The following is a 15,000-nucleotide window of genomic DNA, read 5'->3' on the forward strand; positions in this document are numbered from 1 at the left end:
CACTCAACCAACTGAAGAGGAGAGACAGGACGAAGAGGTGGAGAGAAGGGAGGAAGAGTTGGACAGAAGGGAGGAAGAGTTGGTCAGACGTACCTCCTCATCCTCACCGTCCCACACTGGCATAGAGATGGAGTAATGCAGGATCAGGGTCCAGATCACACCCAGGATCAGCTTCAGGTTCCCGTCCACAATGGCCTTAGAGTCTGAGGACAGAGAGGGACAGCTGAGGACCAACACACACACACTCACTCACACACACACACTCACAAGGATGCAGACTGTCTTTCATTCATGTTTATTTAAATGCGACGGTGTGTTTATGTTTGTTGACTTCAGCTCTGCCTTCCACACCATCATCCCCTCACTGGTGCAGGACAAGCTCTCCCAGCTCCATGTGCCCGACTCCACCTGCAGGTGGATCACAGACTTCCTGACTGACAGGAAGCAGCACGTGAAGCTGGGGAAACACGTCTCTGCCTCACGCTCCATCAGCACCGGTTCCCCTCAAGGCTGCGTTCTTTCCCCTCTGCTCTTCTCTTTATACACAAACGACTGCACCTCCAGTCATCAGTCAGTCCAGGTCCTGAAGTTTGCGGACGACACCACCCTCATTGGACTCATCTCTGATGGGGACGAGTCCGCCTACAGGCAGGAGACTGACCGTCTGCTGAACTGGTGCAGGCGTAACAATCTGGAGCTTAATGCTCTGAAAACAAAGGAGATGGTCGTGGATTTCCGACTGAACGCAGCCCCGCCCTCCCCCATCACTCTGTGACTCCCCAGTTGACACTGTGGAGTCCTTTCGTTTCCTGGGAGCCATCATCTCCCAGGACCTCAAGTGGGAGCTCAACATCAGCTCCCTCACCAAGAAAGCCCAGCAAAGGATGTACTTCCTGCGGCAGCTGAAGAAGTTGGGCCTGCCAAAGACATTGATGGTACGCTTCTACTCTGCCATCATTGAGTCCATCCTCACCTCCTCCATCACCGTCTGGTACGCTGCAGCCACTGCCAAGGACAAGGGCAGGCTGCAGCGTATCATCCGCTGTGCCGAGAAGGTGATCGGCTGCAACCTGCCGTCCCTCCAGGACCTGTACGCCTCCCGGACCCTGAAGCGGGCAGGCAAGATCCTGGCCGACCCCTCCCACCCTGGACACAAACTGTTTTTAACCCTCCCCTCTGGCAGAAGGCTGAGGTCCATCAGGACCAAAACCTCACGCCACAAATCCAGCTTCTTCCCCTCGGCAGTGGGCCTCATCAACAAGGCCCGGGTCTGACACTGACTCACAACAAACCCCTGCACCTTCCCTTTATTTAACAGTAGTCTTAAGTTCATTTATTCAATAATCCCCTGCATGTTTTTTAACCCCTTATTCACCAGCACTCATTTAGTTCACTTATTTAATTTAGTTTAATTTAGTGTGTTTTTAATTTAAGTATTCACCAAGCTGCTGTTTGTACATGTTGCTTTATGTTGTTTTATATGTTGTCTTCTGTTGTCTTTTTCTATATGTTACACGTTCACACACAGAACCACAGCAAATTCCTCTTAAGCGCAAACTTAATTGGCAAATAAAGTGATTCTGATTCTGATTCTGATGCTCCTGCAGCTTCATGAGGCCTCACGTCGTTATGGCAACATGTGGCCACACTGGAAACTGAAGCAACGAGCCTTTCATCACACTGTGTGTGTGTGTGTGTGTGTGTGTGTGTGTGTGTGTGTGTGTGTGTGTGTGTGTGTGTGTGTGTGTGTGTGTGTGTGTGTGTGTGTGTGTGTGTGTGTGTGTGTGTGTGTGTGTGTGTGTGTGTGTGTGTGTGTGTGTGTGTGTCTTTAAAATTACAGGGTGTTTAATCAGATAATCAGGGGTGAACAGGAATTCTGTCTGATCTGATTCAACACACACACACACACACACACACACGCACCACACCACACCACACCACATCAGCAAGCAGATCAAAGTCTTCAGTCAGTGACATCATCCTCCTGTTCCTCTCTCTGTGTTTCCTGCTTCAGTCTCACAGAGGAGCAGCAAACATCTCATCATCAGTCTGGGACCTCACATGATCGTCTTCTCCACATGCTCCTGCAACTCATGGGTGTGCTTGTGCGCGTGTGCGTGTGCGTGTGTCAGCTGGCTAAGCTCCAGTCAGGTTTCAGCAGCTCATGTGTAGGTGTGGCCTTGGCAGTGTTCTGTGTCACCCATGGGTGTCTCAACACTTCAGTGATTAAGGACACACACACACACGTACACACATGTTCCCGCTCCCTCTCCCTCTCTCTCCCAGCCACCTCCTCAGCAAACACCCTGTCACCAGCAACCTTATACACACACACACATGTATTACAATACTTTTTACAATTTACAATTTCAAACAGAAACAAATCAGGTCCCAAACACATTGAAGTGCTTCAGGATTTGGTTACCGTGACGCCACACGCCTGCTGTTTGTGTTCAAGTCTGAGAATCAAAGGCAGGAAGTGATGTCATAAAGGTCACAGCGCCCCCTTTAGTCATATCACATGTTATTAATAAAGCTTCACATTTGACACAATGCTCCTTTAAAATACAATGAGTCGCTATGGTTACAGTCTTTTACATTTGTCTCATTTTAACCTCCAAATGTTATTTTCATTCATTAAATTCTATTTTGGCTTCAATGAACATTCATTCACGCTTATAATCACCCTGAACAATGTGTGTGTGTGTGTGTGTGTGTGTGTGTCGGAGTGCTCTGGTCCACATAGTTCTGTGTGTAACAAGGGTATCACCATGGCAGCCTATTGTTCAAATCAAGGACCAGAGAGAGAGAGAAAGAGAGAGAGAGAGAGAAAAAGAGAGAGAGAGAGAGGGAGAGAGAGAGATTAGCTGTCTGACAAGAAATGGTTAAATTTGTAAAAGGTTGACTAAATTCAACTGACACACACACACCCACACCCACACACACACACACACACACACACACACCCCTCAGGTGATTGATTGGTGTGGTTTGACAAAATGGGGCCAGTGGCCCCGCCCACCCAGACCATCCCACGTACACAAACACCCCCACAAAGGCGAAGTGGGCGAGCCTCACAAAGGGACAGATACTTCTGTAACACACACGTTTACAAGCGTGTTCACACAGGGCAGCATGCTAACCTGTTAGCACACGACCTGCTACAGTCAACAATGCTCCCATAGTAACCAGATTAACAGTCAAACACAGATTTCCTGCCGTCGGAGTGAAACGGTGAAAGTTTACACATAAAGGCTCCGCCCACCTGCTGCTCATGTGTCCACTAATCCTCACTAAGCTCCGCCTCCAAGGCACACAGGACAGACTGTTGATCTGTAGCCTGCTGCTATGGAGACGCAACAATACATGGAGAACACAGGTGAAGGTGCACAAAAAGAAGAGAGAGAGAGACACAGACAGACAGACAGACAGACAGAGAGAGAGAGAGACAGAGAGAAAGTGAGAGAGAGAGAGAGAGAGCGAGAGAGAGACAGAGAGAGAGAGAGACAGAGAGAAAGTGAGAGAGAGAGAGAGAGAGAGAGAGAGAGAGAGACAGAGAGAGAGAGAGAGACAGAGAGAAAGTGAGAGAGAGAGAAAGTGAGAGAGAGACAGACAGACAGACAGACACACAGACAGACAGAGAGAGACAAAGAGAAAGAGACAGAGACAGAGACGGAGAGAGAGCGAGGGAGAGAGAGACAGAGAGAAAGACAGAGAGACAGAGAGAGAGATAAGTGTAGTGTGTGTAAACAGGTGTGTGTGTGTGTGTGTGCAGGTGAGTCAGTCTCTGATCATGCGTCACCGCACAGCACAGAACAGGAAGTTACACAAAGAGCTGACCGCAGAAACGCCAGCGTCCAACAACACAGGAGTCCAAACATCTGCACTGATTCAGATGTGGGCTTCAGCCAAACATCACTACAGATCACACTGAGCAAACACTGCAGCCATCTAACCTCTAACCACACTGATGTTAGACTGTGTGTTTGTGTGTGTGTGTCTCATCCTGTAGATGTGTGTGTGCTTCTCTTCAGGTCACATCTCTGTTCTTCTTCTTCTGCATGTTTATCTGCTCTACATCCTCTCAGCTGCTTCACCTGATGGAGCCACGTCACAGCAGCTGGAGCTTTAGAGGCTCCAACACCTGATCATGGATCCATCAGGGTCCATCAGAGACCTGCAGACCTGAAGAGGAGGAGGGGAACATCTACACACTGAGAGAGGAACACACAGAGCTGCGCTGATCGTTCAACCTCCCTCCAGTCTGCTTCATTTAATCTCTGTATAGTGCACACACACACACACACACACACACACACACACACACACACACACACACACACACACACACACACACACACACACACACACACACACACACACACACACACACACACACACACGACGAGCCCAGCCACACCCTGTACAGGTTAGAGAATTCTGTCAAACCACACCAATCAATCACCTGAGGGGTGTGTGTGTGTGTGTGTGTGTGTGTGTGTGTAGCGGTTGAACTTAGTCAACCTTTTACAAATTTAACCATTTCTTGTCAGACGGAGTGATGGCCTCCCCCCCTCTCTCTCTCTCATTTGTGGGCGTGTCTTATAGAGCCTCACACCAACATGGACCTTCTGTTTCTTTCATACTTCTCTCTATGAATATCGATGTCTCTCGCCCTCAGGCCTCCAGTGCCGCCCCACTTCAAACAGCTGTTACACTGAAACACACACACACACACACACACACACACCTAACCAGCACTTTGTTGTGAGCGTGCCTGAGGCAGACGTTGTCACGGTGATGTCACAGAGACTCCAGCTGCTTGTTAAGTATGTAACATGTGTCGCGTGCGTGTCGAGATGATTCAAACACACTAAACCTCTCCTGTGTAACGTGATCACATGTCTGTTTACCTGTAATCACACACAGGACATGTAGTTCACCTATGTTATTACTGACGCACTGCTGCCACCTGCTTGTCCCGCAACTGTGTGTAACGGACAACTGTGTGTAACAGACAACTGTGTGTAACAGACAACTGTGTGTAACGGACAACTGTGTGTAACAGACAACCGTGTGTAACGGACAACTGTGTGTAACGGACAACCGTGTGTAACGGACAACTGTGTGTAACAGACAACTGTGTGTAACGGACAACTGTGTGTAACAGACAACTGTGTGTAACGGACAACCGTGTGTAACGGACAACTGTGTGTAACGGACAACTGTGCGTGCGCCCTCATGCTGCCTCGTTGTGTCCACTGCCCACTACACCTCTGCTGAAGCACAGATGACGGACAGACCCTGACACATGGACGACCCCCTCATGGTCACTGAGATGTTTTCATGTTGTTTCTTATCATCTTGAGAAGAAGAATGAAACCAAAAAGCAGGAAGCAAAGAGAAAAAAGAGGACCTGTGAAAGAGAGGAGGGGGGGGGGGGTACCTGCAGCAGTAAACAGGATATGGAGCTACTGTGTGTGTGTGTGTGTGTGTGTGTGTGTGTGTGTGTGTGTGTGTGTGTGTGTGTGTGTGTGTGTGTGTGTGTGTGTGTGTGTGTGTGTGTGTGTGTGTGTGTCTCCTATCCACAGATTCCACAGTGGTGAGATCATAGCTCCGCCCACACACCCCTGAATCACTGCAAACACTCACATCAACCCCCCCAATTTACTGGGAGGCGTAATGGGTGATGGCAAAGGAACAAAAGCAACACACACACACACACACACACACACACACACACACACAGAGGCCCCAGCACCCTGCAGACGTGGGATCATCCAACAAACATGCATGTTAACACAAAGCTCGTGACCTCAGGAACTAACCCATCTCTGGACGATGACATCGTGTTCAGGTCGTCTCACATTTCTCCTGAGCAGCAGCGGAGCCGCCTGATGGTGGCGCCGTCAGGCGGCTCCACCCTTAAGCCTCACAGACAGACAGATCATCAGAGGACGAACCCGAACTGGTGACCTTCTGAGACTCATTCTCTTTAATCTGGTCATGGTTACATTCTAACATCTGGAGAGAGAGAGAGTGTGTATCAGTGTGTAAGCAGAGGGTTAGGGTTTGAGTGTGTGTGTGTGTGTCAGTGTGTGTGACGCCACAGAGGCTGTAACTCCAGAACACAATGTGACAAACAAAATAATGATTCAGCATCATGAAGGTGTGAAGGTCTGCTCAACATGATACAACCAGTGTGTGTGTGTGTGTGTGTGTGTGTGTGTGTGTGTGTGTGTGTGTGTGTGTGTGTGTGTGTGTGTGTGTGTGTGTGTGTGTGTGTGTGTGGACATGTTATCAGTTTAACTTCAGTCTTCTTGTTTCACTTGAACATTTGCTAATCAGGGATCAAAGTCGATCATCATAACCCCCCCCCCCACACACACACACCTGTGAGTGTTGTTACTCTATGCTGCAGTCTGAACTTTGAGGCTCAGCTTCTTCACTCAGACTGAAACTGCAGCTTCACTTTAGAAACCAGAGAAACTTCACTCAGAGAGAGAGAGAGAGAGAGAGAGAGAGAGAGAGAGAGAGAGAGGCAGAGAGGGAGAGGCAGAGAGGGAGAGGCAGAGGGAGAGGGAGAGAGAGGAAGAGAGAGAGAGATGAACACAGACCTGTGTGTGTGTGTGTGTGTGTGTGTGTGTGTGTGTAAGCCTATATCTCTGCTTTTCTCGAGTTACCTTCTATGCAGCACAGACACACAGAGGCTTTATGTGTGGTGCACACACACACACACACACACACACACACACACAAGCTTCTGGAGCTTCAGTGACACACCACCCCCCCCCCGCCCCGCCAATCACTGACTGTTTACTCAGGTTGCCACGACAACAAGTGGAATCTCATCTAGAGCTGACCTTGGGACGCTTTTCTCACAGAGTGCACGCATGTGTGAGAGTGAGAGTGAGAGTGAGTGAGTGAGTGAGTGAGTGAGTGAGTGAGTGAGTGAGTGAGTGAGTGAGTGAGTGAGTGAGTGAGTGAGTGAGTGAGTGAGTGTGTGTGTGTGTGTGTGTGTGTGTGTGTGTGTGTGTGTGTGTAAGCGTGAGTGAGTGAGTGTGTAAGTGTGTGTGTGTGTGTGTGTGTGTGTGTGTGTGTGTGTGTGTGTGTGTGTGTGTGTGTGTGTGTGTGTCTTCTTGTTGTCTGGAGTCCCAGGTGTGTGTAGCTAAACTTTCATTCTGGTGAATTTTTTGTCACAATTCTGCAGCATTGAAGTCCGACTGACTCATGACTGAATACTTATATGTAACATCTGCTAAGTTCAGACTGACAGACTTATTAACAATAATAGGTGGCACATTAGGCTCCACCCCTGCTATGAACACATGAATGGTCCCCATGGATACTGAAGGTTAAACCGTGTTGCTTCACTGTGCAGCTTCTACTTCCTGTTTCCTCTCATGTTGCTCCCAACGCCACATTACAAAAAAACCTCCAGAGTGAAACGACAACAAACATCGACAGCCTTAATGTCTCGCCAAGCTGACACACACACACACACACACACACACACACACACACACACACACACACACACACACACACACACACACACACACACACACACACACACACACACACACACACACACACACACACACACACACACACACACACACACACACACACACACTTTCGACACTGTGTGAACGAGTGTGTTCGGCTGAACACATTCAACTGTCAGACGCTAAACAAGCCGAGCTGGACAGAGAGCACTGTTGACACACAGCGCCATGGCAACCAAGGATCTGTGTGTGTGTGTGTGTGTGCGTGCGTGTGTGTGTGTGTGTCAAGCTCAAGTGAATCCAGCAGAAATGTAGAGCTTCGAGAGGAAACTACATGGATCCATCAGGACACGCGCACACACGCACACACACACACTTCATGTTACAGCCTGCAGAGACAATAAGTCAGCAAAAACACAGCCTGAGGCTCTGCACAGGAGGCCAGGTAAGCTCTGTGCGTGTGTGTGTGTGTGTGTGCGTATGTGTGTGAGAAACGGGTCACAGGCCTCACAACTGAAAGCAACAAATCCCGTTGGGCTGGTTCTGTGTGTGTGTGTGTGTGTGTGTGTGTGTGTGTGTGTGTGTGTAGTGTGTTCCAGTATCACTCGAGCTCTGAAAAGCTCCTGAATAAATTTATTAAATTCTATTAAACAGCAGAAATCAAACACACACAGTCAGAAAATCCACACCAGAAAGAAGGAAGCAGCTCATACCTCTTCCAAGGCACAACACACACACACACACACACACATCACTGTTTCTTTTATGACATCATGAATGATGACACAGATGTTAATGATATCATGAAGGAAGATGTCATTAACAAGGAGAGAGGAACTGTGTGTGTGTGTGGTCAGGTCAGAGGTCAGTTGTCCATACGGCTGAAGATCCATTCTGACTGTTTGTCCTTTACTGAATCAGCTCCATTTCAGCTGATCCAGATCCTAGTGATCCAGATCCTACTGATCCAAATCCTACTGATCCAGGTCCTACTGATCCAGGTCCTACTGATCCAGGTCCTACTGATCCAGATCCTACTGATCCTCCTCAAAATGAACAACAATGTTCCTTGGTCTACAAGTGATCTCCTCCACCCACACACACCTCCTCGGCAGAGGTAATCATTGACAGACTGAGAGGAGCAGCCAGCTCACATCAGCCCGACACATTTAACACTGTGGGTTTCAACACACACACACACACACACACACACACACACACACACACACACACACACACACACACACACACACACACACACACACACACACACACACACACACACACACACACACACACACACACACACACACACACACACACACACACACACACACACACACAGAGAAATCCTTGTGTTTTCTCACCTATGTTACATCACACACACACACACACACACCTGTCTGCACAGGAACAAGGCCAACGCCCTTTTCATACAAGCTCCGCACACACACACACACACAGTTTCACAATCTGAAACTGTGTGATAATACAGTTGCTTCATGCACTGCTGCCTCCACACACACACACACTTAGGTTTCCTATGGTGCGTTCAGGGACCACATATCTCTGTAGGTCTGAGTCAGTGTCTTTGTTTTCCTCCCCCGGTGTCTCTGATGGTTCTGCTCCAGGCGGCGCCGTCACCATGAGCCCAAACACGTGAGCTCCGTGTTCCAGCCTCCACACCAACATACATGACCACCGTCAGCTGCTTCATCCATGCAGACATGAGATCAAATTTGTTCTTTATTCAAACAAACCCCAGCCTCCACATCATCATTCAAATGTCCCAGCCTGCAGTCAAAGCAGCAGAAGCTCCACACACACACACACACACACACACACACACACAAGGTCAAGTGCAGACGAAGGCTGAGCTGAGAGGGGTCATCAACATGTGGGCACACACACACACACACACACACACACACACACACACACACACACACACACACACACACACACACACACACACACACACACACACACACACACACACACACACACACACACACACACACAGGTATGTGACAGACGGTTGTGAGCGGCTGAGTCGTGATCAGACGACCTGCAGGTTTGCTGGCCTCTCTGTTTTGTTGTTTCTGTTATTGGTGAAATAAAAACAAGCAGGAGGTTTGACCACCTGAGACAGCTGTGTGTGTGTGTGTGTGTCTGTCTGTCTGTCTGTCTGTGTGTGATGTAACGTATGGGAGAAAACAAGGATTTCTGTGTGTGTGTGTGTGTGTGTGTGTGTGTGTCTGTGTGTGTGTGTGTGTGTGTGTGTGTCCCACCCAGTCATTTCCTTTCTACTGTGGAAAATCAAACCTACAGTTTTACATTACTGAGCCCCGTACACAGCCTGTCTCACTGTCTCACTCTGTCTGTCTCACCCCGTCTGTTTCACTCTTGCCTTCTTGCTCCACATACAAACAACACATTTTGAGCTCCAATCCCTGTAACTCTGCATGAAGATCAACCTGTCTACCTGCCACGCCCACTAACTGTCTGTCTGCACATTTAACCACAACAAAGTCATCTACCACACACACACACACACACACACACACACGACAAGATTCCCAAGTATTCATCATCCCCCCAACTTCTATTACGCACACGCACACACACACACACACACACACCTGGGATTGCCCACAGCCGTAACCACAGACATCTGAGCGATGATGTCATTCATCCAGGAGTGGGATGCTTCGTACAACAGCGACATATTGTGTGTGTGTGTGTGTGTGTGTGTGTGTGTGTGTGTGTGTGTGTGTGTGTGTGTGTGTGTGTGTGTCCAGATCAATGTGAGAACTCAGATTTGACTTTGTGTCCTCAGCGTTCAGGTCTTCAGGGTTCTGATTGGTCAGGAGCTCGTCTCGCTTTTGGAGTTACAGTTAAGACAAAAGCTACAAACGCCTCAGACTTACAGGCGTCATGTGTTTACCTGTTGACCAATCACAGGAAGTTGCTGCCAGCTCAATAGCCACAGGTTCTCTTAACATCTCCATCCTACAGCCACAGAGTGAGCTTTACAAAGGTTAAGATGACTGATGAAGACTGATGAAGACTGATCAGACGCTCTGATCATCAGACGGTCTGATGAAGACTACAGAGGCTCTTCATCAGACCGTCTGTTTGAGTCCTGCAACGTTTAATTGAACAGACCTGCAGATATCCGGTCATTGTTTGGTTTCTGTGGCTCTTCTGCTCATCAGAACTCCACTTTGAAAAGTCGCCGTTTGTCCGCAACGGCCAAACTTCAGAAAACTCAGATTTGATCCTGAAAAGTCGCAGTTTTGTGGCTAAACGTGAAGCCGAATTAAACAGAGAGCGTGGACGCCTCAGTAAAAGCCAATTCCGTGTCGATAAGTCACCTGAAAGCATCTGTAATCGATAAAATCATAAATGACCGATTAGTGGAGGAGGTTTGGTTCGTGCTTCAGACGCCAGTAAGCAGCGCGTTCAGACCCACTGAGTGCTTACAAGTGAGACAGAGTTCCCCTCAAACAGACTCTCGGCTCTCGGACCCGGACTCGGACTCGTGTTCTGAGTTTGCGAGCCTCAGAAAGTTCCAGACCAATGAATGGAGCTGCTGACTGAACTCACCGATGGACACCAGCTTGATGTTCTCCTTGTCCAGGAACTCCAGCGCCACGGACACGTTCTCCAGCTTCATCTGCCTGAAGTTGGGCCTCTGGTGGTACTTTCGGTACATCTTCTTCTGGCTCAGGACCTCCAGCAGCGCGATGAGCCGCAGGCCGTCGCCGAGGTCCAGCTGCAGGTCCGCGATCCTCTTGTTGACGCACTTCAGGTGCTCGTTGGTCCAGCGGGTGAAGGTGTTCTGCTGGATTTTCTTCCACGGAGCGTCGTCGGCCAGATCCTTCTCTGTGGCCGGCATGGTGGCGGGGCTTCGCTGGTTCCGCGCTACTGGTCGGGCTCGGTTCGGACTGCCTGAGTGCCTCTGAGCAGGGTCGCGTCTGTGCGGAGTTTCTCCCTCACTTCTGACTACATGCCCGTGAGGCGTTCAGGTGCTACTTTGTAAACTCGGGCAGGGCAGCTTCCTCACATCATTGAGGTAATATCGCCCCCTATTGGTGACAATCTGGTCTTTAGTAAAGAGACACTAAAGAGTGTGTGTGTGTGTGTGTGTGTGTGTGTGTGTGTGTGTGTGTGTGTGTGTGTGTGTGTGTGTGTGTGTGTGTGTGTGTGTGTGTGTGTGTGTGTGTGTGTGTGTGTGTGTGTGTGTGTGTGTGTGTGTGTGTGTGTGAGAGCTGCAGTTTATATCCATGTTTGAGCTTTGTGTCTTTTTATTTTCTTCTTTATTTCGGGGTATTTAGTGTTTTACAGTGAGCAAAGATAACATGAGTTTACTTCTGTTTCCTCTTATATACAGACTTAACATTAATGTGTATTTAACAACATAGAGGGAGGGAGGGTGAGAGAGAGAAAGAGGGAGAGAGAGAGACAGAAAGACAGAGACATGGTGTTCAGATGGATGATTGATGTGTGTTTGTCGTGTGAACACACAGTGATTGCACCATTAGTCAGGCCTGAACATGTGTGTGTGTATTACATCACACCATCTCCACCCTTCAGTTTATGATCTCACCTTAATCCTCCTACAGTTCTCACACACACTCTCTCTCTCACACACACACACACACACACACAAATGAAGAAAGGAAACATGTTGGTGCTTCATGTTGCTACAACTTTAATCCAAACATCTCTGCATATTCAATACATCATCTTCATCTTCATCACCTCTAAGCTCTCATCTCTAAACAGGTTTAACAAAATAAGTCTAGTAGCATCGCTCAATAACATTTTATTTTACAATTCTCTCTCTGTAGTGTTTAGAAACATCACTTTGTTCGTTTAACAGAGACAAGACAGAGAAACACACACACACACACACACGTGTTGGAGGACGGACGTTAAACATTAAAGCTTATGTGTTTAGCCGACTCAGCGTTAGACGACATCATCACGTGTGGAAAGACTCCAGATTAACGGCAGACTTTGGTCCCCAGCTGACGTCGGGCCTGAGGGGCCAGTAGGAGTCGCTGGTGACACACACACACACACACACACACACACACACACACACACACACACACACACACACACACACACACACACACACACACACACACACACACACACACACACACACACACACACACACACACACACACACACACACACACACACACACACACACACACACACACTCGTCCGTCGTCCAACACAGCGTCTTCACACTCTGAGCCCAGACATCCACAGAACACAAAAGGTGTGTGTGTGCGTGTCAAGTGTGTGTGCGCACACATACACACACTGTGGTGTTTGTTAGTTACATCAGAGGCACTTTAACCCCTTCCTGTGCCAGAAGCAAGAGCACAGAAAATAAATCGCATTTCTTTCTTTTAATTATTTGGCTTTGATTGATGCACCCCCCCTCCACAAACACCCCCCCCCCCCCTCCTCTACCCCCCCCCAAACCCTTTGACCCCCTCAGGGGAACGAACGACACAATAAACCACTGAGAAACACCAACATGGCCGACTGAAACAGGAACAGGTTAGTGAGCGACTCAGAGCCGCCGTGAGGCCGACGCCTGCAGGAGTACAGAGCAGTACAGAGCAGCACAGAGCAGCACAGAGGGGTACAGAGCAGCACACTGGAGTACTGATCCAGTAGAGGATTGTGTTTTCTGATTGTTGGATGAATGAGCTCTGGCTGTAGTTCTCTCATGAACACAGGTGAACACACGGTGATCCTGCAGCTCCTCCTGCTGTGACTCAACTATAATCTACAGTCACAGTGTGAGTCAAGCTAACCTCACAGGCCGTTCACACGCTGGGCCTCACAGGTAAAGTGAAGGAGTCAGATATGATCCTGACCACAATGAGGACATGAAGTCTTCCAACAGCAAAATGTAAGATGAGACACACAAAACATGTTCTTTATGTGTACGTCATCTGAACTCTGTCGCCTGTACTCTGCCGCCTGTACTCTGTCGCCTGTACTCTGCCGCCTGAACTCTGCCTGTACTCTGCCGCCTGTACTCTGCCTATACTCTGCCGCCTGAACTCTGCCTGTACTCTGCCGCCTGTACTCTGCCTGTACTCTGCCGCCTGTACTCTGCCGCCTGTACTCTGCCTATACTCTGCCGCCTGTACTCTGCCGTGACCAGGCTGAGTGACCAGGCTGCTGGTCACGCTCACTTGGCCCATGGGGGCGTGGCCTCGGCGGGTTTGAGGGGCCCGAGGACCTGCTGGAGAACGGGCCGCGACCGGGAAACCAGCAGAGAGACGCAAACCCAAAAAGCCCCCCCACCGCCGAGAGAGAACCGAGAATAAAAACAACAAACAAACTAAATAAACGGAGAAGAATCTGAATCCTCTGTAGAAACCAAAACCTTTATATTCCCTCTACAATTATGTACAATTACACTTTATACAAGGAGAGTAGTGAGGCTCTCCTCACTGCCCTGTGTGTGTGTGTGAGAGTGTGTGTGTGTGTGTGTCCTAGGTGGAGCTGCTTTTGGAGAGGTTAGGGTAGAGGACGGCTGCCGTCACGGCAACCATCACCGCGATGACCGGCATCCAGGGACTCCAGCCACTCTGTGTGAGAGAGAGAGAGAGAGAGAGAGGAGAGAGAGAGAGAGAGAGAGAGAAGAGCGAGAGAGAGAGAGAGAGAAGAGCGAGAGAGAGAGAGAGAAGAGCGAGAGAGAGAGAGAGAGAGAGAGAGAGAGAGAGAATTGAATTATTGATCAGTCTCGTCCTTTATTTGACCCAAACCTCACTACAAGAGATAATGAAGAGAAAAGTGATGAAGACAAAGGGAGAGGAGGAGAGGAAGATGAGGAGCAAAGAGGTGGAAGCTCAAATCAAAGAGAAGCAGCAGAGCTCCTCACTGCTCTCAGGTCTTCTGTCTGACTGCAGGTTGAGAGGGGGGTACGTTATTCTCCTTCACACTCATCTCTTCCTCATGTGAGCTCATTCTCTCTTCCTCTGCTCTAAATGTCCCTGATTGAAATGAGCTTCCAGGCAGAAACAACAGAGGAGGACAGAGAGGACAGAAGGTCCAGAGACAGGAAGTCAACAAGCAGCAAACCACACCACAACAGGATGGAGAGAATGTGGAGGACAAGGAAGATGGAAGAAGAAGAAGAAGAGCTGAAGAAAGCTAAAGAAATGAAACCAGCAACCCTGCAGTGAAAACAACAAGAAGAAGACTGAAGCAGATTAAAACCAAATGAAATGAAACCTGTGAGAGAGAGAGGGGGGGAGACCTGAGTGATGGAGCAGGCAGGCAGGGACACTCAGGGAGGTGTGTGTTAATCTGAGAGGACCTTAAAGGGGCGTGGCATGACGGTGGAGGCCCCGCCCACACACCAACACTTAAAGGGATACCACCTACAGGACCACCCTGACGTCCTGAGCCACTTAGCTGAGCTGAATTATGTAAACATGGGGGCTTG

At 49.0% G+C, this 15,000-nt stretch overlaps 1 protein-coding gene and 1 long non-coding RNA gene across 3 annotated transcripts in view; both read right to left on the reverse strand.

Moving 5' to 3' along the window:
* Positions 1-11,535, reverse strand: part of flnba (filamin B a) — a 36,728-nt gene extending 25,193 nt beyond the window's left edge. The window contains exons 1-2 of one of the 2 annotated variants that reach the window (XM_076172007.1): positions 11,118-11,535; positions 94-203 (exon numbers count right to left, since the gene is read on the reverse strand). In XM_076172007.1, the coding sequence (XP_076028122.1) occupies positions 94-203; positions 11,118-11,409 (402 nt within the window). In that variant the 5' untranslated portion in view covers positions 11,410-11,535. The remainder of the gene's footprint in view (positions 1-93; positions 204-11,117) is intronic. The other variant, XM_076172008.1, reaches the window with a different exon arrangement.
* A 1,473-nt stretch (positions 11,536-13,008) lies between these two features.
* LOC143017276 (uncharacterized) overlaps positions 13,009-15,000 on the reverse strand; it is a 7,447-nt gene continuing 5,455 nt past the window's right edge. The window contains exon 4 of the long non-coding RNA XR_012965601.1: positions 13,009-14,140. This is a non-coding gene — a long non-coding RNA (uncharacterized LOC143017276). The remainder of the gene's footprint in view (positions 14,141-15,000) is intronic.

The sequence above is a fragment of the Genypterus blacodes genome, unplaced genomic scaffold (genome assembly GCF_046128005.1).
Source record: "Genypterus blacodes isolate CSIRO-AG114 ecotype Tasmania unplaced genomic scaffold, CSIRO-AGI_Gbla_v1 ptg000278l_1, whole genome shotgun sequence".
Lineage (NCBI taxonomy): Eukaryota > Metazoa > Chordata > Actinopteri > Ophidiiformes > Ophidiidae > Genypterus > Genypterus blacodes.